Raw genomic sequence first — 26,280 nt, forward strand, 5'->3', positions numbered from 1 at the left:
GTCCAAAGACATTTTGTTCTCTGGGGCAGAACAGCAAACTGGCCCCTCACCTTCAAATCAAGGTACATAACAATACCGAAGGCCAGCCAAGCTGAGAGACAAAATCCTACCCTCCCTAAAAAAACCAGTTGCCTGAGAACAGCCTCCACACTCTTGTCTAATGATAGGGCGCCGGCTGTGCCAATCCGCGTGACTGGTGATTAAAATGTTTGAGGAGAACCTGGGAGACCCGAGTTCAAATCCTCACTTCAGCCAGGAAGCCCAGCGGGTAATCTTGGGCCAATCACCTTCTCTCAGCCTAACCTACTTCACAGGGTTGTTGTGAAAATAAAAGTGCCCGCCCCGTGTTTCCCATGGAACTCAATGTATTAAAATATACACAGGGATCGTGCTGTGAGCGAGACTCATAAACTGATTTCAGAAATCATCATTTATTGAGTTTATATACCGTCCTATACCCGCGAGTCAAAGAATAAAATCAAGATATAAAACCACAAAATACATAATAAAAACAAAAACAACCAATAGGGCTGTCCCCACAAAAAACGCATTTTAAGAGGGCATAAGATGTAAATCATTATTATTAGGATGTATTATCATTATTACTGCAAATAATAATAATAATAATAATAATAACAACAACAATAATAATAACAGTTGTTGTTGTTGTTATTACAGGTATAGCCCACTCTTCCGCCAAGAAGTTCAAGGCGGCCCCCTTTTTATCCTCACACCCACGAGACACTAAGCCCCGCTAAACTCAGAGCGGCCTGCCTCGCAGGGCCGGCCGACCGCCTTGTGTTGTGAGCGCGGCTTTTCCCCCTTAGCGGGAGCCCCGCCCCCAGAGGCGCTCGGCGACGGAGGCCTCCCATTCCCGACATGCACCGCCCGTTCCATAGGGATCGCCATCCCGTCCGATGTGGGCCGACCCCCTCGCCGCCCAGCCAGTGGACTCCAGGCCTGCCCGTCACGCTCTTGCCCCGCCCCTGCCGCTCCTCGCCTATAAGTATCTCCCGCGGCCGCACGAACCTCAGCCGCTGCCGCCGTCTCCGCCACCGCCGGGTTTCGGTTTCCTGTGTTTGCAGAGCGCGGGGTGGGCGCGAGAAAGCGGGTGGCAGCAGCAGCGACGACGACCCGCCCTCTCCTCCCAGTTTTTGGTAAGAAGTCGATGCCCGGGGCCTAAGTCTTAACGGTGCGTGCGCGTATATGTAGCAATGTATAGAAGCGTTATGCGCCCCCCTCCCCTTAAATTTGGGCTGCCAGTTGTGGGGGGCGAAGGCGGCAGTGGGACCGCACTTGCCGCGGAAGGGAGGGTGCGAGTCAGCGAGACCACAAGGGTCGTCGCTTTGCTTTTCCGGAGGTCGAGGTGGGCTCTCCTCTTGGCCGAAGCCCGCCACCCGCTTCGCCTTTTGCGGTGGCTGCAACAACCTTGTGGTTTTCCTGTTGTGCGCCGCCCTGAGATCTACGCACCAAAGGGCGGAGCACAAATTTAATCCATAATAATAATAATTTCAACATTCACAGCCGGAGTTTCTACCAATGTGGGTCACGTGCGCACACCCCCAACCCACACACATCTATGCATCATCCCCAGGTTGTTGGGGTTATATTGGATTTCTGTAGGTATGCACAACCTGATCCTACTCAAGCGTTCTGGAACTCATTTGTTTCCGTGGATTGAGGCTCTCATGCATATACTCCCCCCCCAATCACTTGCATTACAGTTTTGTACTCATAAGTCCAACTGAGCAACAAGTATTTGATAATGTTTTGCTCAGAGGAGCCCAATTATTATTATAATAATTATTTATTTATTATTTATTATTTATACCCTGCCCATCTGCCTGGGTTTCCCTAGCCACTCTGGGCGGCTTCCAACAGAATATTAAAATGCAATAGTCTGTTAAACATTAAAAGTCCAGTTGCACCAGGAAGTGATCTGACCATGGCTAGTGTGTGGTGCTTGATAACTCCAAGGTCATGGGTTCAGTTCCTCATAGAGGCTTCCTGCATCTTCCTGCAATGCTGGACTAGATGACCCTCGAGGTTCCTTCCAACTCTACAATTCTCATAGCTGTCAACCTTACCTTTTTTTGAGGGAAATTCCCTTATTCCAGCAGCATTTCCCGCTGCTATCCCGGATTGTTAGATATCTACGCTGATCCCTTATTTTCGAGGCTGATGATCCCTTATTTTCAAATCTGAAAGTTGACAGCTATTACAATTCTATGATTCTAAGTTAGGTCCATTAATCTCATTTGGTGAGCTCTGAGTGAAACTTAGCGGAATAGCACCCTGGAGGAACTCTGATTACACCCCTCTGTGTGCTTTGGGGTGAGGCAGTTGGTTGTATATCTTTTCCAACCAGCCATGCTTTTGCATTTTAAGATGTGGGAGGACTTTAGGTAATGTCTTTTCCTGGAACTCAGTCATGTTTCTCTGGTATTGTAACCCTAGTCATGTTGAGTCCTGAGTGGGGGAGGAGTTGGTTTGGGATTCAGCTGCGTACCTTTTGCAATAGGTGATAAGAGAGTTTACAGAGATAAATTTAAAATTCCACAAGTGTAAATATTTAGCTGCAGGCTTGCTTTTGAACGTTGTTTGCAAACAGGAACCAATAATAGGCAGTGAAGAACTTGTAATGCATACCATATTTTCCCTTGTATAAGACCCCTGTTTTTGGGGACTCCAAATTAAGGAAATGGGGGGAGATTGCCCAGAGTTGTTAAGCTTTTTTAACCGCCCGCCGCTGCCAATCGCACACCTTGACTGCCAAATTGCTGCAGCAACAGCCAATCGCAAGCAGCCCTTGCCACAGGCATCAGTCACCCGCCCAATTGCCACTCAAAATCTCCTGCTTGCAGCTGCCACCAATCGCTCATCCCCACTATGCTCATCCATGTATTAGAGACCCACAATTTTTAACACTTTGTACTGGTGCAGTTGGTGCGCTTGAACTGTCGATGCCATGGGTCCTAGTGAAACTGCCAGTAGGTTCAGGGAAGTCTAAAGCAGGAACTAATTCTGCCTTGTGTTGAGAGAATTCATAAGCAATTACTTTCCCACAAACCAGCCATCCAGTGACCTGTTTTGTATAAATTTGTAAAAAGCCATCAGTCATGATGACAAAATGGAACTTTTTGTTTACAGGCTGGGTATCTTTGTGCAGACATATTATTGGCTGCTGAAGACAAACAACCGAAATAGTTACTAACATTGTGCCTGGTCCCTGCTGGGGAATTTCCCAGCAGGGTTTCGCTAGTCATTGAGGGAGACTAGATGGACTTTATTCCAGTTCGGTGAGGCAATTTTGATGATTATTGTTAAGCAGTACCGTTCTCCACACTTCAAAAAAACTCCAAAAATTGTATTGGTTTTTTAAACAAATGCAAATACAATAACCATTAAATACTTATCCAGCAGTACAGCTAACGGTGTTTGTTCTATCCATCGTCTCTAGACCAGTGGTTCCCAACCTTTTTTTTTGCCATGCCCCACCTAAGCATCCTGATCCCCACCCCGTGACATATAATTCTTATTATTCAAAAAGTGAACTCCTATTCACACGGAGAAAGGCCATTAACTTGGTCTAAACAAACTTCCAAAATGCTCTAGTCATACACTTATATATTCAACATTCAAACATACTACCTAACACAACCTCCAGCCATGCTGGAAATCCAGTAACATTTGGAGGATCACAGGTTCCCCATCTTTCTTTTAATTAACGGTGGAACAAATTGTCCTGTGACATGCAAGTGGTGCAGAACTTAATATAGACACCGTCTCCGAGAATCCCTCTGCTATCGCTGCTCCTTGGAGGTGTGCATGAAATTGAGTTGCGGTGAGGTTAGCGCACACCCTGAAACATAAGGCTGGCTTTGGAAGGCTGTATGTTTGTGACGACATTTGTCAATTACTCGGCTGAACTGGCTGTTCTTGTAAATCGCTTAACCAAGGGTGTAGCATGTAGTGGTGTAAGAAGCATTATTTTGTCCTGCCGTTCAGGAGTTTCAACATGAGTGAAGTGGTATCCTTTTCTAGTATTTGTATAGTTCTGAAGCTGTATGAAAGGGAAGCTTGGTTGAGAGGAGAGGTGACAAGACAATCGTCCCCCCCCAAACACAGCTTGTTATCAAATTCAAACCTTTCCCTGTGAAGTCTATGGCTTCGCAGACAAGCGCCTGACTCTGGCTACTGTGGGAAACAGGGTGTTGGACTAGATTGGCTTTTGGTCTGATGTGGCAGGGCTGTTTGGTTGTTATGATCAAAAGGGAGTGCCGGGTGTTTGTTGTAGGGTGAACCTTCAGTAACATGCAGTTGCCTCCCATGGTTCAACAGGCCTAGCCAGCCCCTTGTGTGGGCTGAGTGTGTGCCTGAAGAATACAATTCTTCCATGACACCCACAGAGGCTTCTCCAGAGGCAGTGCAGAAAACACTGCTGTAATGTTTAGAATGAAGGAAACCAACTTTAATATTCTTTTTAAAAATACTTCAAAATTCATTTAGTGATTATTATTTTTTAACGTTGATTCCAAATATTGTTGCACTGTGGTGTGTTATCATAGAATCCTAGAGTTGGAAGGGACGCACAGGTCATCTCGTCCAACCTCCTGCAATGCAGGAATCTCAGCTAAAGCATCCATGACAGATGGCCATCCAATCTTTGCTTAAAAACCTCCCAAGGAAGGAGAGTCCATCATCTCTCATGGGAGTCTGTTCCACTGTGGAATAGCTCTTACTGTTCTGAAAGTTTTGTCGAATGTTTAGTCTAAATATCCTTTCTTGTAACTTGTATATTCTATTACAGTTTAACACCATGCATGGGAGACTGGCTGGGCTACTACATATGTGAAATAAATAAAAATGGCCTATGCTATCTTAATAAAATATTTATCAGGCTTCGTCAGAACCAACTGATCTTGGTGTGTGTGGTTTTTTTAAAAAAAAGATATATGAAAAAGAAAAGGGGGGAGGCGAACTTTAGTGAAATTTCTTTTTGGCAATGTTTAACATTCCATATGTTTGATTGAAATTCTGTTGTACTTTATCAAGGAAAGACAATGGAATTCAAACCAAAGGTGATTGGCTTTTGGTGATTTCTATTTAAAATTTGCCGGGTGCTTAGTTTTGCTGCTGTCCTCTGATCAAGTCTGGGATCTGACAATGTCACTGTTATCACCAGTTGTTCCCACATTACAGGATGGTTAGTTTAGTCTTCATTTCAAATCTGACCTCATTGCTGTCAGATAAGTTATCCTGGTCTAAGAACTGGGTCAGCACCATGTTGCACAGAAAGGAGAAAACGAACATTTAGTCATGGGTATGGTATAATTGGGATGCGGGTGGCGCTGTGGGTAAAAGCCTCAGTGCCTAGGACTTGCCGATCAAAAGGTCGGCGGTTCGAATCCCCACGGCGGGGTGTGCTCCCGTCTTTCGGTCCCAGTGCCTGCCAACCTAGCAGTTTGAAAGCACCCCCGGGTGCAAGTAGATAAATAGGGACCGCTTACTGACGGGAAGGTAAACGGCGTTCCGTGTGCTGCGCTGGCTCGCCAGATGCAGCTTGTCACACTGGCCACGTGACCCGGAAGTGTCTCCGGACAGCGCTGGCCCCCGGCCTCTTAAGTGAGATGGGCGCACAACCCTAGAGTCGGACACGACTGGTCCGTACGGGCAGGGGTACCTTTACCTTTATGGTATAATTAAGTTGAGATGAAAGTGAAAAATGAGGGTCCCCCCTCTTTCTCTCTCTCACACACACTGATGAGAAGAAAAAACCATGTACTTTCTTAATTCTCACACATTCCCCAGGCCTGCAGAAAATCACTTCCCACTGCTGCAAAAAGGGAGAGTTAGGCTGAGCAAACGTTAGGGTGAGAGTAGACAACCTCCAGATGTTGTTGGACTTCAATTCCCATTAGCCCCAGCCTTTATGGCAATTGATCAGGAATGATAGGCATTGTTGTCCAACAAAACCTTGAGTGCATTAGGTTGGCTGTCCCTGTGTTAGGACTTTCAGACTGCTAAATAATGTCAGCCTCTTCATATTGTGTTATAAGACTTGGGACCGGGGGGGGGGGCGGGGGAGGAGAAAGGAAATGGCTATGCAGGAAGTTTTCCCGCACAAGAACAACTCAAAATGCATACAGCAGCCTTTGCCAAAATAACAAGATATTTTGGACTACCACCGTACTGCCTGGGGCTCATGGGAGTTGTCATCCCAAACGTCTGGAGGTTGGCAAAGGCTGCACCACAGCCTTGTATTGATCTCCTTTGCTGAAATGACCCAGGTGCAAAAGATTTGAAGACGGAAGGAAAATGATTAACTACTTGATAGTGTGTTCACTGCTTCTAACAGTTGTGCACATTCCTATATGCTGGCTGAAAACAAGGACCAAGGTCCAAAGAAGTGCTCAGCTCTTTTTACTGCTGCAAAAGACTTTTTTTTAATGGGGGGGGGGGTTTCCACAATTTTTGGCTAGCTTTGGTAGTCAAGCCACAAACTCCTGGTTGCCATCTTCTCCTCTTGGTGGTTTGGCAACTGTGGAGAGGTTACTTCCCAGTCTTCATAGCCCAGTAGAGGCCAAGAATGGGAAATAAAGGAGGCAGAGGGATATGACTGTCATTCAGTTGTTTCTGCTCCCTCCAAAAAGAAGTGGGAGCTTAGGAACACTTCAAGAAGTCTGCTTCTACTTTTTATTCCAAATGAGGTGGGGGACGACATCATGTGGTTAATGTCCTTGGATTTCTTATCACCTTTCTTTTTGTGTTCAGAGTGTGTAATCCTTTAGGAGGAGGTAGAAGATCTTACATAAACTTTAGCCAAATTGACCTTTTCTTCCTGTTGTGATTCTTTTCTGATGATTCAAGCATAACGTGACTTGGCTGAGGTAATTTATTGTAAGCATTAATTGTGTATCCAGGCCAACCAGCTTAAACAGATAACACTTCTTAGCAGAGCTAGCCTTGCTGTGTGGCTTCACTCCCCATGGGTGTAGCTGGGGGGGGCAGGGGGCAGTTGCTGCCCCTAAATCAATAAAAAACTGAGGTTCTGCCCCCCCTAACAAAAGCCTGCCCCTCCTAACATACATCCTGGCTACGCCCATGCCCCCCCATACATTTGCACACATGCGAGTGCCCACACAGAATTTAACACGTCCTAGTATCTGTACAGTGGTGCCCTGCAAGACGAACGCCTTGCAAGACGAAAAACCCGCTAGACGAAAGGGTTTTCCGTTTTGGAGGCGCTTCGCAAAACGAATTTCCCTATGGGCTTCCTTCGCAAGACGAAAGCCCATAGGGAAATCTCCGGGACAGCGGGGAAGCGCAGCGCGTCTTCCCCACTGTCCTCGGACCTCCTCCGAAGGCTGGCGGCGGGGCGGAGAGACCTCCTCCCGCCGCCAGCCTTCGGAAGGCTGCTCCAAAGGCTGCCGGTGGGGCGGAGAGACCTCCTCCCGCCGCCAGCCTTCGGAAGGCTGCTCCGAAGGCTGGCGGCGGGAGGAGGTCTCTCCGCCCCACCGGCAGCCGTCGGATGGCTGCGATCTGAAAATGCTGGCGGGCGGCAGCGAACGCTGCGCTGCCGCCCGCCAGCATTTTAAAAGCCCCCGGGACAGCGGAGAAGTCTCCGCTGTCCTGGGGGCTTTTAAAATGCTGGCAGTCGGGAGGAAAGCCCTCCTGTCCCCGGAGCTTGCGGGGTGGGAGGTGGGGAGAAGGGCTTTTCTTCCCACCGCCAGCCTTCAGAACAGCCTTCTGAAGGCTGGCGGTGGGAAGAAAAGCCCTTGTCCCCCCCCCCCAGCCTTCAGAAGAGGTCGGGGGACAGACTGTCCCCGGACCTGGTCTGATGGCGGTTTCCATAGGAACGCATTGATTGATTTTCAATGCATTCCTATGGGAAACCGTGCTTCGCAAGACGAAAAACTCGCAAGAAGAAAAAACTTGCGGAACGAATTAATTTCGTCTTGCGAGGCACCACTGTACTTCCATATCATGAGCAGTAGCAAGTTATTGGGAGAACTGTTGTTTGGTTATGGCCTCGTATGTGCTACACATTTAAAGCAGTATCATACCACTTCAAACTCTCATGGCTTCCACCAAAGAATCCTGGGAATGATAGTTTAAGGGTGCTGAGAGTTGTGAGGGGAGTCGGGGGTTGCCTAACCACTCTCAGCTCCCTTTACAAGCTACAGTTCCCAGGATTCTTTGGGGAAAGCGATTAATGTTTAAAGTGGTATCATACTGCAGCTCAAACTTGTTCGAAAGAGGGCAGGCAAGATGATCAAGGGTCTGGAAACCAAGGCTAATGAAGAACAAGGTTGAAAGAGTTGGGTTTGTTTAGCTTGGATAAGAGGAGATATGATATCCATCTTCAAATATCTCAAGGGCTGTCACATGGAAGATGGAGCAAGCTTGTTTTCTCCTTCTCCGGAGGGTAGGACTCGGACCAGTGGATTCAGGTTACAAGAAAGGAGATTCTGGCTAAACATCAGGAAACACTTTCTGACAGGAAGAGCTGTTCAGCAGCGGAACAGTCTCCCTCTGGAGGTTGTGGACTCTCCTTCCTTGGAGGTTTTTAAGCAGAGCTTGGATGGTCATCTGCCATGGATGCTTTCGTTGAGATTCTTGCATTGCAGGGGGTTGGACTAGATGACCCTTGGGCTCCCTTCAGCTCTTCAGTTCTATGATTCGTAAATCTATAGTGCAGATGGGGCCTAAACTATGGACTAGGAAGTTCCTGGTTTTAATTACTCACCTACTGTCAACACAAGGGACGCGGGTGGCGCTGTGGGTAAAACCTCAGTGCCTAGGACTTGCTGATCGCAAGGTCGGCGGTTCGAATCCCCGCGGCGGGGTGAGCTCCCGTCGTTCGGTCCCAGCTCCTGCCCACCTAGCAGTGTGAAAGCACCCCTAAGTGCAAGTAGATAAATAGGTACCGCTTTATAGCGGGAAGGTAAACGGCGTTTCCGTGTGCTGCGCTGGTGCTGGCTCGCCAGATGCCGCTTAGTCATGCTGGCCACGTGACCCGGAAGTGTCTCCGGACAGTGCTGGCTCCCGGCCTCTTGAGCGAGATGAGCGCGCAACCCTAGAGTCGGACACGACTGGCCCGTACGGGCAGGGGTACCTTTACCTTTACCTTTTTACTGTGAACACAATAGGTGGCCTTAAGGAAGTGACTCTCTCTGTCCTCCATCCACAAAATGGGGCACAACACTGGTTTTACTCCACAGGGTTGTTGTAAGGGTTACAGTATAACTAGAAACTACACGGGAAGTGCTTTATATCAATGTTTGAACACTATATCAATGTTTAAGTATTATTATTATTATTATTATTATTATTTATTACAAATTTATTATTTATACCCTGCCCATCTGGCTGGGTTTCCCCAGCCACTATTAAACTATTATTGTAAAGTAATGGAACTGATTCCATTTATCTGTTGGATCTAATTGGCTCCAGGCAGACTCTCTAAATGTCTTTAAATATTAAAAAGAGAAACCTTTGCCAAAAGTACTATTAACGGTCTGCCTAAATATAAATAAGTGACTGTACTGAACTGAAGTAAACTTCAGGGCAGGCTTCCTTGTAGCATAACAGGGTGTATGTGCCTGGTGAGTTTGTCTGCCCACCGTCGTCTTTTGTCTTCGTCAGACTATTGACTATTGAGTCCCAGAGACTCCTCAGGCCTCCACACACCAGAAAAGACCATCTTGCCCTTTGTACCACCAACTGCCCACAAAGGGAAGGAGGAAGCAATGCTAACTAGGCTGTGCCTGGCTATATTCTTATCCTAGCTGCACTGTGTGGTGATGGGCAAGGATTCCTATGTCCCAGTGGCCTAGTGGGCAGCCACCTTGTCCATTGGGCTACATGAACGTGCTCACTAAGCTCGGATTAAGGAGCTAAGAGTTTCCTGCCAGGCTGCACATCATCATAGAGGCCCGTGCTCCTCCTGTCTCCTTCCATGCTCACCACAGACCAGTGTCTTTGCCCATCCTAAAGGTAAAGGGACCCCTGACCATTAGGTCCAGTCGTGGCCAACTCTGGGGTTGTGGCGCTCATCTTGCTTTACTGGCCGAGGGAGCCGGCGTACAGCTTCCGGGTCATGTGGCCAGCATGACTAAGCCGCTTCTGGCGAACTAGAGCAGCGCATGGAAACGCCGTTTACCTTCCCACCGGAGTGGTACCTATTTATCTACTTGCACTTTGATGTACTTTCGAACCGCTAGGTTGGCAGGAGCAGGGACCGAGCAACGGGAGCTCACCCCATCATGGGGATTCGAACCGCCAACCTTCTTATCGGCAAGTCCTAGGCTCTGTGGTTTAACCCACAGCACCACCTGCGTCACTTTTGCCCATCCTACACAGGCTTTATTCAGACGCAAGTCCCAGTGAGTCGCTCTCTCAATGAGCGTGAGTACGATTGCATCTTTGGGAAGACACACCCTTCCTCTAGCTTGGAGCTGCCCTACTTCTATAACAGTGTTTATATAACTAAATTGTGATAATTATGTTGTCCACTGTCAATTATTCCAACAAGGGATAAAGGCAATCCAAGAGAAATTGGGCAATGTGGTGTTCTTACCCCGGGGGTTCCTCAATTGGTTGCACCAGACTAATTTTCATGGAAGACAGCTTGCCTGCTGCTATTGATCTTCCTGTTCAATGTGAAGAAGCTGTGAGTGGGTGTCTTGATGTATTCCAGGGCACATTCTGTTTCTAGGATGGGGGTGGCTAGACACACTCACACAGGAGGACTGGATAGCAGCTAACCACAGACATGAGCATCCCAGAATCCCTTGCAACAATTAAGGGTTTCCTTGTTAGGCAAATCAACGATGGTATTGGTTATCTAAAAGATCTGAAAGAAGTACTGCCACTGGATGACAGAAGCAGCAGCACAGGGAGAGTGTGAAGAAGAGGGTCACATAGATTCACAGGCCATTTCATTTAGAACAGGGGTGAGCCTGCTGGGGGAGGCCTTGCAGCCCAGGATCAGGAAAACTGGAAATCTAGACCTACATGGATCGGGAAATCTAGACCTACATGGGAATTGTGAATCTACATGCTTGAATCTTCTGTTCCTGGTGTAGCTTTTGCTCCCAGAGCATTTTATTTATTTCTAAAATCATTTATAGGGCATATTTTGGGATGTAACTCAAACAAGTTGGCTTGCACGCCATTAAAAAATACAGGAAAAACCTTGCAGAATCAGCTACTTCAGAAACATAGGCCAGTTACAGGAAATAAAAGTGACAAAATATCCTGAATGAATAGAAAAGTCATCTTTAAAATGGCTCTCTAACACTGTAAGCCTTATTTAGAAGAAGGCAGACTTGAAATAAATGATTTTTTTAAATAAAAAAAATCTACTTTAAAAGCTTGCAGCGGCCAAACATACGTACCACCATGCAGAGGGAGCGCTGCAATTTGGGGCCATCATAGAAAAGTAACCCCCCCCCCGCAGTGCCACCATGAAGCATCTGCTTAATATCATTATCTTGCTGCAATCACTAATGGTGGTATCTAATGCTAGTCCTATTTAGAAATAAGGATGACTAAGACCCCCATCTGCATTGTACATTTAATGCATTGTACATTCACTTTGAACAGTCATAACTTCCCCCAAAGCATCTTGGGAACTGCAGTTAAGGACGCTGCAGAGCTGCAGTTCCCAGAGTTCCCTGGGAAGAGGGACTGACTGTTAAACCACTCTGGGACTGTAGCTCTGTGAAGGAAATAGGGGTTTGCCTAACATCTCACAGCACTCTTAACAAACTACACTTCCCAGGATTCTTTGAGGGTAAGCCCTGATAGTTTAAAAGTAGTAATGATACTGCTATAAACTTATATTGCAAATGGTGCCTAATTTCATTTCAGTGGGCCTACTTTGAGTAGAACTTAGATGAATGTCGCCCTAATCTTGTGACACGTGATCCTTACTGCACTACCTTCCTAGATTGGCAGCATCACATACTTTATTTGCCACAATGGGGTGAACGATACAGTGGTATCTTGGGTTACATATGCTTCAGGTTACAGACTCCGCTAACCCAGAAATAGTGCTTCGGGTTAAGAACTTTGCTTCAGGATGAGAACAGAAATTGTGCTCCAGCGGCGCAGCAGCAGCAGGAGGCCCCATTAGCTAAAGTGGTGCTTCAGGTTAAGAACAGTTTCAGGTTAAGAATGGACCTCCAGAACGAATTAAGTACTTAACCTGAGGTACCACTGTATGTGAGAACAAGTCTTGTTCAGATTCATTGCCATATCTTGGATTTGTGTGTCCTCATTTCCCCCGCCTTAAAAAGGAAGTTGCAGATTTGCTTCCTCTGCTAGACTTCATCTCGAGGGATGTGTTGGCAAGGCACAGAGCCATGATCTGTACCAGTGTTGCTGTGTTGGTTGCTAAAAGATCTGCAGTGCCATTTCTTTTCTGCTTTTTCTTAATTCTGAGGCAGACAGAACCATCCATTTCCTCCATCAGGATGGCGCCTTGGTTAAAGAAATGCAATTACACCAAATTCTAGGAAGTTCGTCTCCTGCTGGTTTTAACTGCTGGCAAGAATGGTTTTACAACCCAGTGCATGTTTACTTGGAAATTCTTGGGTGGGTCTTAATTCTGAGCAAGCCTTCTTAAAACTGTGTTACCTGACCACACTAGCCCCAGTAAGAACTCAAACTGCCTCTGTTTTTACCTACACCAGAAAGAACATCCAGTGTCCCACTTCCTCTGGACTTTGGACTACAGTCTCTTAAAACTGGCTCTGCACAATAAAATTTAAAGGACATCGGCGGATTGTGGCTCTTCTCCCTCACTCCTCCCCCAGTTTGACATTTTATTTGTGTCCCATAGTTCCTGTACTTCGTGAAGAAGGAAGAAAGAGCATGGCTTTGAAGGTAGCAGTACTGCTCAGTTTTGTCCTAGGAATCAGCACCTTTCCCCTGGAGGACCCTGAGGATGGAGGCAAGCATTGGGTTGTCATTGTCGCTGGTTCCAATTCCTGGTATAACTACAGACACCAGGTAAGAGTCGGCTGGGCGAAGGGAGTTGTTTCATTGAACAGAGTTGGGTTCTCTATCCTGGCTCTAGCATGCATGAACACCAGTTGGTTTCTCTTACATAGCACACAGGTGGTGAACCTCTGGCCTGCCGGCTTTCACACTTGGACCACCAGGTCATTTTGGCCAAGCCACGCCCACTTCCCTTACGCCTGATGTCATAGACGATGTCAGATGTGAGGTGGGTAAAGATGTATCAGGGCCATAGGGGGTTTGCAGGCACTTCTGATCGGCAGCACCTAGAAAGCCCTGCTAGCACCAGACTTTGCTAGCACAATCAGCTAATTGTGTATGCAAGCAAAAATGGGTCACCTGGTGTCACTGTGAAATTGGGTGGTTGCCAGGTGGGTGGCTCTGCCCGTCTGTGACACCTGGCCCATGAAGGGTGTGGGAGATCAGGGATCCAGTCCATTGGCCAGATACAGTTCCCCACCTCTGCTGGAGCCCTCCAAAAATGGTTTGACTTCAGCCTCCATCATCCCTGACTATTGGCCACGTTGGCTGGGGCTGATGGGAGTTGGAGTCCCAGCAAGAAAGGGGGAAGCTGCAGGTTCCCCATCTCTAAGCAGAAGTAGTGTCACTAAAGTCTACTGGGAACGAATGGTCTGGTGATTTTGAAGATTGTGTCTAGTAGGTCATATTTACACTTGCAAGTCAGCACATAACGATGGTGCAATCCTCAAGTGTGGACATTCATCACATGAGCTGAGTATAAGAGTGACTGGGATTAAGTCATTAGGCGGTTTACTTGCCAGCTTGTTAAACTAGCTGATTAATCTGCTAAATATTGCAGTCCGAAAAGCTTACCCTAGCATTCTGGGGACTCTTTCTATTGAAGTGGTGTTGGTAGGCTGGTGTGGTTCTCTGTGCCGTCGTAATCCTGCAAGCCTGAAAGTTTTGCACAGACATTTAGGTCTAGCACACTTCTTCCCTCCCCATCTATAGTGCAGAAGTAGGCTGGCACAAACAGAGCTACGTGGGAAAGCTTGTGCAATCCCTACTCAGCTCTCTAACCTCAATTGCAAGCAGGTCAGGGAGAGGCAGTTGTGGTTAGAGGTAGAGGATCGAACAACACTGTGTGGGCGGAGGAGGAGGAAGTCTAAATTCTTTAGGCAAGGACTATGAGCTGAAATTCAGACATGTGCGGAAAGCTTGTCACAGACTTCTTATAATAGCAGCCTGTGTCTCTGATGTAGGTTCTTGCACAATTAAGTAACTTTGATTCGTTCCAGGTTTGAATTTCTCAGGGTAGGGTTTCTTAACCTGTGGTCCCTATACTCCTAGGCAGTCTGTGGTTGAGCTTCAGTGCAGAAGTGTGCAAGTCTTCATTAAGACGAAAGCTGCAGATTTGGATGGCAGCGTTTGTAGGAAAGGATGCAAAAACAGAAAATAAAAGAGACCCTCAGCCCAACTGTGGTCTGTTGCATTTCATGGCCCAGCTCCTATTTGTAGAAATTCAGGCTGGGATTCTATATCCACTTACCTGACTTGGCCATATGTCACTGAATTAGACTTGTAGTTAGAGCAGACCCCCTGACAGCAACGTGACTTAAATTTAAGCCCCATTGGTTTCAGTAGGTCTACTCTAACCATGGCTAAATCTGAATCCAGTCCTGTCTTGCCTGGGGGGGTGGAGGAATCTCTGCTAGTTTAAACAGGTTATTGGTAAACATTGTGGTGGGTTTTTGCAAAAGGCTTCAATGTTTACTTAACGCTTGAAGTATTTTGAAAGTGATTTCTTAAAGTGGTATTATGAAACTTAAAACATCTGTGTTTGGCTGTCCTGGAGAAAGGGGCAAGGAAATAAAATGGCCTTTGCAGGCGCTAGATGGCATCCTACAGTGAGAACGTGCTGAAGTCATGAGAGTTGTTCTCTTGGCATATATGCAAGCCTACATGACGCAGGACTTGTTTCTGCATAGCGGGGTGAGGGGCCTGGTGTGCTTCAGTGGTTGGACTACAACTCCCATCAGCCCTTGCTCACATTGCAGGTGATTAAGGACGATAGGAGATACAGTCCAACAGCATTTGGGGAAGGGGCACAATTTGCCACCCTTTCTGTACAGATTGCTTATCTATTTTGTTCAATATCTTCCTGCCCAAGCAGTGTAAAAGCATCACCATTCATAGTTTTTCCCCTTCTCCCCATTCCTATTTGGATTTACCGCAATGCAGTGATTTTTGTGAGAATATCAAGTTATCAAATGGACAGGGCCTTTGATTGTGGCATGCTGAGTTTCTCCAACCAGCTTTTATAGCTGCTTGGCTTTTCTCCACCCCAGGTTTTCCCCACAACAAACATTACATATTCTGTAGTCACAGAATATCTCTGTCCACATTAGGGTGGGGGGGACCCTCTTAGGGTTTCCCCTATTTTTGCATATCTTGTGGTTCCCTTGAGTGTGCCAACACCTGCCTCTGTTTTTCCGTTGCCTCATTTTAACTACAAGTGACTCCCCACTTACATGAGTGTTACATTCCTGGATATTCCGCGTATATGTGAAATCACATATGGGCAAACACCATCTTAAAAAGCCTGCAAACACCCTCTAAACCACTTGCTGCTTCTTTGGTTTCTCAGCAACCAGGGAAGATGATGATGATGCCTTGCGTTTAGCTGCCATCTCAAAATAATCCTCGTTCAAAAATTCATGGGATTGCAGTTGCAAAGGCTTCTGGGATTGCTAGCATTTTCCTTGCTCATTTCTCTCCATTTTTGCAGTTTTCCCACTCTTTTGGGGCCATTTTTGCCCTTTACCTGCCTTTCCGCTGTTTAAATTTTTTATTTAATTATTTCCTGGCACCGCACATATAGTGTGCTCAAGTTGAATGTGCGACAGGTTGGTTTGGTTTATAAACCTATCGGCGTTGTAGCGAAAGAGGGCTTTGGGGTGGATTGTCCCAGGTTTAACTGGAGATTTCTTTGCATGAAAAGAGAGACTTCCACTGGAGGCCAGTGGCAAGGGCTACAACTTTTCTGTTTCCCGTAACACATTTAAAAATCACCCAGTAAATAAAACTGCCCTGTGTCTTTTCAGGCTGATGCCTGCCATGCTTACCAAATTGTGCACCGGAATGGCATTCCAGATGAACAAATTGTTGTGATGATGTATGACGACATTGCCTTCAATGAGCAGTAAGTATCAGGATTTTGGCAGAACTTTGTGTGCAGGGCTGTTGCTGCGTATCAGAAGTGGGAGACCTGTGGTTCACTTGTTGCTGAACTACAGCTCCCGGCACGCATGGCCTGAAGGCCCAAGGAGTTGGTGGGAGTTGTAGTTTGACAACATCTGCAAGGCTACAGGTTCCCTACCCCTGCTGTATATGAATCTAGTGTCTCTGTCACAAGACCTAACAAAAGCATCTCACAGAATGGCAGACTTCACTCATAGTTAGAAGGGGGCCAGCCGCTACACTTCTCAAGTGTTTAGTCTCCTGTTTTCCACAGAAAGAGGGAAATCCCTGATCCTGGATTGTTTGCATGAAGCACAGTTTGGTGGCAAGGAATGCTTCAGCTGGTGGACCCAGCGGCGTCCCTGTCTGGACAGGAAGAGCCTGTTAATGCATGTTGTAGAGGTTTTCTCTTTTTTTAACTTTGAAAAGAAATGACTTCACTTTTTGCCCCTTTAAAATTTCCTGTCCACTTCCTCTCTTCAGGAATCCAACCAAAGGAATCATCATCAACAGGCCCAATGGTACAGATGTGTACAAAGGAACACCAAAAGACTATGTAAAAGAGGTAAGAACTAGATTTATTCGCTTGGTAACCTAGGAACATTGCTAGCTTTGAATATCGTAAGTTTCCCAAAGAAATAGGATTTTATTAACCCACCTGAAGAGTGGGCCACTTGAGTTTGGATGCTTTTGTCCAGAACCTAGAGACTTTGCTTCAATTTAAATGTAAACCACATATTTCAAGTGAAGCAAGACTAGTTAATTGTAAGCACACTGTCGGTCCATTAGCACAAAATCCACTGCATGCAAACCCCCTCCTGCATGGCAGATCACCCCCTCCTTGAATTGCAGCCTGAAGTCTTGGAAGTCTTCCAAGCAATTGGTTCTTTGTTCTGCAGCTGATGGGCATAGAGATCAATTCATAATTCACCATTGGCTTTCCAAGTCTGTTGGGGATACTCGCTTATCTCAGCCTCACTTGTATTAAGTTTAGCTATCTGTATTTCCTTAATTTCACACCGCCATCAATTTACTCAGAATGCTTTCGAAGCATCCTAGTAGCATGTATAGTAGGTTTAGGGGGTAAGATGGACACCTGTGGTAGAGGCCAGATGAACTTTAAGCTAAGATGGTTGGTTTATTAAAGGGATACTATAGACCGATACTGATATTGGAGTCTTAATGATGTTTGCTGACAGTTTCTGAAGGCTCGGGAGACACTGTCGCTGACACTAGCCTATAAGATTTTTTTAACTCACTGAATTTCCTAAAACTCCAGCTCAACCAGTTACTCCCACATCCTAGTGCAGCTACTGGGGATAATCTGCCCTACAAAGCAGCCCTCACTCATAGTAGTGGGCCAGTACACAGAGACTCTGAGGAAACACTGTCTATAATAAGGGGTGCAGTTGTGCAGGGTATATGATTCAACCATGCTTGATCTCTCTATTGGTGTTTTGCAACTTTCTGACTCGTTGCAGGACCTTAGCCAGACCTAGCACAGTATATGCAGAGTTCACGAAAGCAATTGGCTGCAGGCAGGATGGACGAAGCAGGAACCAGTAACTTGTACTTATAGGTGTTTATTATATACAGTGGACTATTTACAGGAACAGAACAGAACACAGATCTTTAACTAGCTTTCTCCTCCGACTCACAACTCTCAAGCCTCCAACTCCTACTCTCTGACTAACACATTCCAGTCAGTAGGCCATAAATCATTATTCCCGTGAGAGCTTGACCAATCATGGAGCTATCTCCATGCCTCTGTATCACCAGGCAGATTTTACTCCTTCACATTGCCTTGGCTGTCGGCCAACTCCTAATAGACTCTGTGTGAAGCTGCACGTATTCAAAATCCCAACACTCTCCGTCTCCCCACATGAACTGAGAGCCAGTCTAAAGTTCCAGGGTTCTGTGGATGTGTGTTGCTGGCGAGCATTTTTTTTATATATGCAGGGTTCCCCAGAGCACTCTTTGAAAGCCATGGTTCTGCTGGATAGGAGCCAACTTGTAGAAGTCAACTTTTTATTTTTTTATTTTAAAAGGAATGTTGCTGGCTGCATTTCAGCTTCAAATCTCTTTCCAACCTGTAGGATGTTACACCAGCAAACTTCCTTGCTGTGCTCAGAGGTGATGCTGAAGCAGTGAAGAATAAAGGATCGGGAAAAGTACTTCGAAGGTAATTGGAAAGACGTGAGAATGGAATACCGTCATTTCTTCATCAATATAGTTTTAACACCAAGTTGGAATTTAAGTAAAAGATTGGAAATTAAGAAGGTTTTCTCTCTCTGCAGTGGCCCTCGGGATCACATATTTGTCTATTTCACTGATCATGGTGCCCCGGGACTTCTGGCTTTTCCATCTGATGATGTACGTAATAATTTTTTCCCTGTCTTAAGTAGCACTGATTTAGTTTGCAAGCCTAGAAACACTTGTTTTCTCAAGCTTACAGTTTGGCTGCATTGACATGTAATGCTAAACCATGGTTCGTTTTTCACCGCTGCTTATTGAAGGTTTATTTGCAGATGAGCAAAGTAACCATGGCTTGTTTCATCTAATGCTACTCTTGTTTTCTAAGTCCTGTTTCTTAGCACCACTGTATCTGGGAAAGTATCTGAAGTGGGGTGCTGGGGGGGGGAGGAATTAAGTTAGCGTGGGTTTAGATGTGACAAGAAACCATAGCTAGCACAAGCAGAGATTCATAACTCAATTTCAAATCGCAGTTTCTTGTTCCAGTTTGTTGACTACAATCGCAAAGTGGATTCACACATATGAAGAATAGAGAATTGGAACAAGCCACAGCTTAATGCTTCTCTAGCCAGAGATTGTCAGTTTTAGGAATGAGGAAACCTGGGCCCAAGAGCCACAGGTGGCCCTCTAAACCTCTCTTATCTGGCCCTCAGGACTCTTCCCCAGACCACATCCCTCCCCAGTCTTCTTCTGCACTCTCCTCAAATGCTATTGCCTAGCTAGATTGTGTATGTGCCTCTTGTCTGAATAGGGGATTATGAGGGGGAGGGGTGCTTGCATACAAATGCACCTGACTTTTATGTAGGCTACTAATGCAAAGGTAAGACTCTGTCCAATTCTGTCTTTGGCCCCATCCACCACTAGCATGCAGTCCCTGGAAGGTTTCTGAGATTGAAAAGGGCTCCCTGTCCTTGGACTATTTCAAGTCTCAGTGCCTCTCCTAGAACGGATGCGCAAGCATTTCCCAGTTCTGCTCTCTCGACATCCTGTGACACATCTGAACAAGATGCATTTTCTTGCTTTGCCATGTTTTCAGCAGTATTTCATGTCCAAAACTTGTAGGCCATTGTAAAGACTGCTGCACAGCTCATCTGTTGTATAGTACCACTTCCTGCGGTGCAAAATAAGGCATTGCCGTGGAGGAAGAAGATTCCTGCACTTGGCCCAATTGTGCCTCTGATTTCAGAAGCCTGAGTATGAATCGGCATTGGGAGGGAGGGCAGCTTGTTCAGTGCACAGGGCCACATGGGAAACTATTAATGTATACAAAATATCATAACATACTGGCATTTACTATATGAAATGATAATTGGTGACTGTGTTGTACCTCTTGAATAAGGGAGCGAGTGGCGCTGTGGTCTAAACCATTGAGACTCTTGGGCTTGCTGATCAGAAGGTCGGCAGTTTGAATCCGTGCGACGGGGTGAGCTCCCGTTGCTCTGTCCCAGCTTCTGCCAACTTAGCAGTTCAAAAGGACACCGGTGCAAGTAGATGAATAGGTACCGCTGTGGCAGGAAGGTAAATGGCGTTTCCGTGCACTCTGGCTTCCATCACGGTGTTCCGTTGTGCCAGAAGCAGTTTAGTCATGCTGGCCACATGACCCAGAAAGCTGTCTGTGGACAAACGCCGGCTCCCTCGGCCTAAGATGATAGTCACCGGGACTTTATATGTATATAGAGTATCTTTTCCTCAAGGGTTGAAAACGCGAGTAATTTTTTCTTCTTACAGTGGTCAACAATGAAGTATATTGTATCAGACTTCTCTCTCACTCATTGAAGGCTAGAAAAGTAGCTGTTTTGGGACTTTGGGTAATATATAACAGCCATGAAAGGTAGCTTAATCCATGAGAATGCATTGACAGGACACCCAGTGAGTGTTTTCAGTAGAGCAGGGGCTGAATTCTTAGCCTTCCCTGCCTCCGTCGGTTAATATGGGAATTGTGACAATGCAAGTCCACCTTGCAAGGTTATTGTAAAGATCTCTGATAACTTACTTGGAGTGCTTCAGATGCCTGATTGTATGCTAGATGTGTTTCTTATTACTTTAGTGGACCGCAGTGGGATATGATCAGGTACTTCCTTGTTTTACAGCTCCACGTAGAAGAATTGAACAAGACCATTTCATATATGCATCATCACAAAAAATACCAGAAGGTAAAATGACTATTTTCCACCTTTATTTATTTAATTTTAAGAGTAACAGCCATTATAATTGCATAGGACTCAGCTTTGTGAACTCTTCCACTCTAAATGCTAATTGTTACTGGAAAGGATGTTGTAGTAGAGTCCTAAACTCAATAACACAGAAGTATGTGGAAAGATGGTACGATTAAGCTTTCCCCCTCTCCTTTAAAACAAACAAACAAACAAAAAACTATTGGACTTTATCATCACCTTTTTCTTGCATATTGAGAGAATCTTGCCTTAGCATACCTGGAGTAATACAGTTCTGAAACTGGAATGGGAAGTGTCCTCTTTTTCTCTCCCAGTTCAAATTTTCTGAGCTTACAGAGCTGGAAAGAGAAGTATCAGTCAACATGGGTTAACCTGAAAGTTTGCAGGTTCTCAAAAACACCTTAAGGTGGGAAAACACCCTAAAGGAAATAACCTATGTGAACCAGGAAGTGGCCTCTCCAGAAAAGGAAATAGTTCTTTCTACAGGCTTTGATTTCCATGTATCTTTCCCTCTTCCCACTACTTCATTCCATTCCTCCTTCCACCCAGTTGGGAGACTGGGCAGGTCAGCAGGGAGACCCTGACCTGGGATGGAATGGTACAATCCCACCCAACATTTTGTGGCACATCCTACCTTCAGAGTATCTAGTTTGTGTATAATGTTCAGCCAGTTTCTATGCATTCTGCTCTGGAGGGTAATGTGAAAATAAACACTTGCTTTTTTAAGGCAGTATTATTTTAATTCTGCTTGATTAACTGGAAGTAAGTTCTATTGAACTTGGAAGGTGCGTCTTCTGAGTGAATATGAAACATGTATAAGGTCCAACAAATTCTGGTAAATAATAATAATAAATTTTATTTATATCCCGCCCTCCCCAGCCGAAGCCGGGCTCAGGGCGGCTAACAACAATAAAACAGTACAAAAGTACAGCACAAACAACACTCTAAAATCATTCATTATAAAATTAATTCAAATCAAGCCAATGGCAACCATTGGGCCAGAGCTCCGCGAAGATTGCCGAGGGAGGGAGTCAGGCTGTGCCCTGGCCAAAGGCCTGGTGGAACAGCTCTGTCTTGCAGGCCCTGCGGAAAGATGTCAAGTCCCGCAGGGCCCTGGTCTCTTGTGACAGAGTGTTCCACCAGATCGGAGCCACAGCCGAAAAAGCCCTGGCTCTAGTTGAGGCCAGCCTAACCTCTCTGTGGCCTGGGACCTTCAAGATGTTTTTATTTGAAGACCGTAAGTTTCTCTGTGGGGCATACCAGGAGAGGCGGTCCCGTAGGTACGAGGGTCCTAGGCCATATAGGGCTTTAAAGGTTAAAACCAGCACCTTAAACCTGATCCTGTACTCCACCGGGAGCCAGTGCAGCTGGTATAGCACCGGGTGAATGTGGTCTCGCAGCGAAGACCCCGTAAGGAGTCTTGCTGCAGCATCCTGCACCCGCTGGAGTTTCTGGGTCAGTCTCAAGGGCAGCCCCACGTAGAGCGAGTTACAATAATCCAGTCTGGAGGTGACCGTCTGGAGCCACTGGATCACAGTGGCTAGGTCAGGGCGAGAGAGGTAAGGAGCCAACTGCTTAGTTTGGCGGAGATGGAAAAATGCCGCCTTTGTTATAGCTGCAATCTGCGCCTCCATGGAAAGGGAGGTGTCGAAGATTACACCCAAACTCTTAACGGACGGTGCTGGCACTAATTGCGCCCCCGCAAGAGATGGGAGTTGCCCCCCCCAATCCCATATCGTCCCATCCCAGCCACAGGACCTCTGTCTTCGAAGGATTTAGCTTCAACCGGCTCCCATGTAACCATCCAGCCACAGCTTCCAAACATCTGGTCAGTGTGTCTGGGGCCGAGTCAGGATGGCCATCCATCAACAGATAGAGTTGGGTGTCATCGGCATACTGATGGCACCCTACTAAATGTGGAGTTGAAGTAAGGTGGCGCCTTTTTTTATACCTGTTATGACCACAGCTATTCAAAAAGGCAAGAAAGGATGCTAGAGAAACCCAGGGTTGAATTTAGGGACAATTCAGTGAAAGTTGGTTTTTGCAAGTCTTACAGGTAGGGCCAGTTTGCATGTGATGCTAATTTCTGAATAGCGTTATGTGGATAAGGTTAGTGAGTGCTTGCTAGAAGATTGGAAGCTTCTGAGTTAGATTAACTACTGCTTAGTGTTGCATTCAACTAACTATGGTTAGCTGTTGAAACAAGCTGTGTTTGATGAAGCTGGCTGGTTTCAGATAGTAGTTGAGATTTAATTACCTTGGTATGGTTTGCACATCACAATAAGCCAGTTTCCCTCCCCCTCTAGTCTAGAGGCATGGTGAGCAGTAATAATCTGTAGATCAAAGAGTATCTTCGCTATATGTTGGAGATGTAGCGTGCGTCAGTGAGCTTATGGGTAAGGGAAAGGATACTTGGGAGAAAAAGCAGGCACCAGATCTTTACCCAAACATCTAGAAGTGTGTCTCACTATTTCTTAACATAAATTGCAGATGGTGTTTTACATTGAAGCATGTGAATCTGGATCAATGATGAAAAATCTACCTCATGATATCAATGGTAAGTGAACAGTCAGCGTTCTGGTCTGAGACCAGTCATCTGATTGTACTCAAAACGTCTTCATTGGGAGGTATTGAAAACGTGGAAGCATTATTGCACTTTGGGTTAAATATGGTTTTTAAGTCTTATCTACACCAGGGGTGGGAAATTGGATCACCTCCCACCCTCTTGTTTGCCAAATTCAGCATGAGGCTAGCTGTCAATCGTCTGGCATCAGTCAGGTGACCCCTTTTTTGCCTGCCGGGTTTGAAATCAAGACTATACAGTTAACTTGAACAGCCTGCAAAGCACCTTTCAAGGTGCTCTGCTGATCCTTTAGTCTTGCAGTTGTGAGGTCTTCTGGAGTGCTTTGCAAGGGGCTTCACAGGATCAGCTGACAGTCAGCGGATCACAGGGCTTTGCAGTTGATTGCCGGTGCCTGGAAAGCCTTTCAGCAGAGTCAGGTCCTTGCCTGCCCCACACCTGACTTCCTATGCATGACATTGGGTATAGCACAGGTTAGGCTTGGCTTGACTGCAGTGGCTCTGCCATCTGGCGAAGCTTGGAGGGGTCTGGAAGTTCACTGCACTGATCTACACCAACCTTGGGTGCTCAGATGAGACTCCAGTGGGGATTATGGAGGTTGTAGCAGAACAACATGGGGGCCTTGAGGATGGGAGTTTAAATATTGAGAGCTTTTACTTTTCCTCTACCCAGTCGCTGCTTTGCTCACCAACCCTTCCAGCTGGCACATAATTGGCATCCCTCTGAAGGGTTGCATAGTTCCATGTGTGGAGCTATATATGCGGAAGCTTTCCCATTCATTCTTCGTCACTTTTAGGGGAAGGCTTTTGAATGTGCGCAGAGCTCTGGATTGGAGTAAATGTGTCTAAAATCAGCTTAAAACCAAAGTTCTTAATTTCAGCTGGGTTTAGATCAGGCCACTTGGACAAGCGCATACGGCAGCCATGTGCCAGCTGTGGGGAAGCAAGTAAATAGTGCCCCCCTCCATTTGCCTTGCAGTTTACGCCACAACTGCTGCTAATCCTAGCGAATCGTCTTACGCGTGTTATTTTGATGACAAGAGGCAAACCTACCTTGGTGACTGGTACAGTGTCAATTGGATGGAAGATTCCGATGTGGTGAGTCCCCAAGATCTGCAGTATATATTTAAAGAAGAGGAATAAATGAACAAATTAAGTTAATTTGGATATGTAGAAAATATGTAGAAAATGTTAAAAGTGTGGGAAGGAAGTCAGGTTTTGAAATGTAAAAATGATTGTAAAATCAGTGAAATGTATAAATTTGAAAAAAGGACTATTTCCACAAACCTGTCATGAAAGCATCACAAACTGTTGTACAAAAATACAATCAAATGGCATTCAAACTTGCAGACTGAATAAATCCATAGTACTATTTGTTTCATAGTTCTCGATGCCCAGTCATTCATTGCAGACTTCCTAACTGACTAAGAATGAATGAATCACAATGGGAGTTTTGCTCAAAAACTAATGATTCACGATGGGAGGTCTGTTGAAGTACCGTTTCAAGTTTTCTGATTGCACAATCGCATTAGGAACTTGGTCAGCAATTGCTTCGTTGTCGTCTCTCTCTCTCTTTTTTAGCTCCCCTCTTTCCCAAAAGGGAAGTAAAACCTTTTCAGTTGCGTTGGTATGTAAATAGCTGAATCATGTGCAACTTTTCTTTCTTTTTCTCTCTATGCCTTTTTTTTTTTGGTCTGCAGGAGGATTTGAAGAAAGAAACTCTGCACAAGCAGTTTCTGTTGGTAAAGAAGCATACAAACACCAGCCATGTGATGCAGTATGGAAACTTGGTGAGTGTTTGGTCTCAAATGGGCAATTGCGGACAGTTGTGTTTTGCACCAATGTTTACTTTGTATTTCTTACCCTTGTCTGTAGTTTTGTCTGTAATACTACAACAACCCCTGTGAGGTAGGTTAGGCTGAGAGACGGCATCCAGCCTCAGGTCATCCGGTGAGCTTCATTGCCAAGTAGGTCTCCCAGCTTCCAGTCAAGCACTCTAACAATACAGTGGACGGACGCTTGGGTTGCGAACATGATCCTTGCAGGATGCACATTTGCAACCCGCAGCGCCATTTAGCGCTTCTGCACATGCGCGACCGCCGAAACCCGGAAGTAACCCACTCCAGTATTTCCAGGTTTCGGCAGTCCATAACCCGAAAAAATGCAACCTGAAGCATCTGTAACCCAAGGTATGACTGTACGCCAAATCATAGCTATTTTGAACTGGACCTTCCAGTCTGTATCCTAAATCTTGAAACTGGAAAAAGCGGAAACAAATGGGGGAACAGAACCTTTATTTCTTACTTTCCTTACCCTGCTCCCAAGAGTTGAGGGGGGGGGAGTTGCGTACATAGTTCCTTCCTTCCCTCCACCCCCCCCCCCCCGCTTTAACACAACAGCCTCGTGAAGTAGGTAAAGTGATTGCCCAAGGTCTCCTGGTGTACTTCACAACTGAGCAAGGATTTAAACCCAGGATTTCTTAATCCAGCACTCTGTACTGTTCCATCCTACAGCAACCCTACTTTAGAGAGCTTGTGTTGTGCAATTTGTTCCTTACACTTGTCCTCTGTTCATCCTCTCAAGGAGCTCTGTAGTTTGCTAAAGGCCCCAGGCGCAATTCCCACTCAGGAAGCTTAAAGGCCCAACCCTGCCCTGCTTCAGCAGTTAACCTGTGTCTTAATGCTGCAAGACCAACTATCCAGGGCATGGCTGCTTCCTCTTTCCCCCTTGTCCCTCCAGTTTTGCAACATGCTCTCCTTCCAGAGCTGAGACGACTCCTGGTTTCTCCAGCCCTCTGTGCTTTCAGCCAATTTCAAATTGCAGAAGGGTCCTGTATCCCTGTGGTAAAGCACATACGTTTTGCATGCAATAGGTCCCAGATTCAGTCCCTGGCATCACCCTGGGTAACACTTGCTCTGGGACCCTGGAGAGCTTCTGCCAGTCAGAGTAGGTAGACAATACTGGGCTAGAAGACAAAGCAGTTTAACCTGGTATAAGGTAGCTTCTCAGGGTTGCATCCAACTTAAGCCCCAAAGAATCATGG

The 26,280-nt window shown here is 46.0% G+C and overlaps 1 protein-coding gene across 1 annotated transcript in view; it reads left to right on the forward strand.

The window, feature by feature from the left end:
- Positions 1 to 963: 963 nt before the first annotated feature.
- The window catches only part of LGMN (legumain), a 32,024-nt gene continuing 6,707 nt past the window's right edge, over positions 964 to 26,280 (forward strand). Inside the window, exons 1-10 of the mRNA XM_053376461.1 lie at positions 964 to 1,157; positions 12,851 to 13,020; positions 16,095 to 16,192; positions 16,714 to 16,795; positions 18,327 to 18,412; positions 18,528 to 18,603; positions 20,574 to 20,636; positions 23,148 to 23,214; positions 24,217 to 24,335; positions 24,938 to 25,027. Of these exons, the coding sequence (XP_053232436.1) occupies positions 12,883 to 13,020; positions 16,095 to 16,192; positions 16,714 to 16,795; positions 18,327 to 18,412; positions 18,528 to 18,603; positions 20,574 to 20,636; positions 23,148 to 23,214; positions 24,217 to 24,335; positions 24,938 to 25,027 (819 nt within the window). The 5' untranslated portion in view covers positions 964 to 1,157; positions 12,851 to 12,882. The remainder of the gene's footprint in view (positions 1,158 to 12,850; positions 13,021 to 16,094; positions 16,193 to 16,713; positions 16,796 to 18,326; positions 18,413 to 18,527; positions 18,604 to 20,573; positions 20,637 to 23,147; positions 23,215 to 24,216; positions 24,336 to 24,937; positions 25,028 to 26,280) is intronic.

The sequence above is a fragment of the Podarcis raffonei genome, chromosome 1 (genome assembly GCF_027172205.1).
Source record: "Podarcis raffonei isolate rPodRaf1 chromosome 1, rPodRaf1.pri, whole genome shotgun sequence".
NCBI lineage: Eukaryota > Metazoa > Chordata > Lepidosauria > Squamata > Lacertidae > Podarcis > Podarcis raffonei.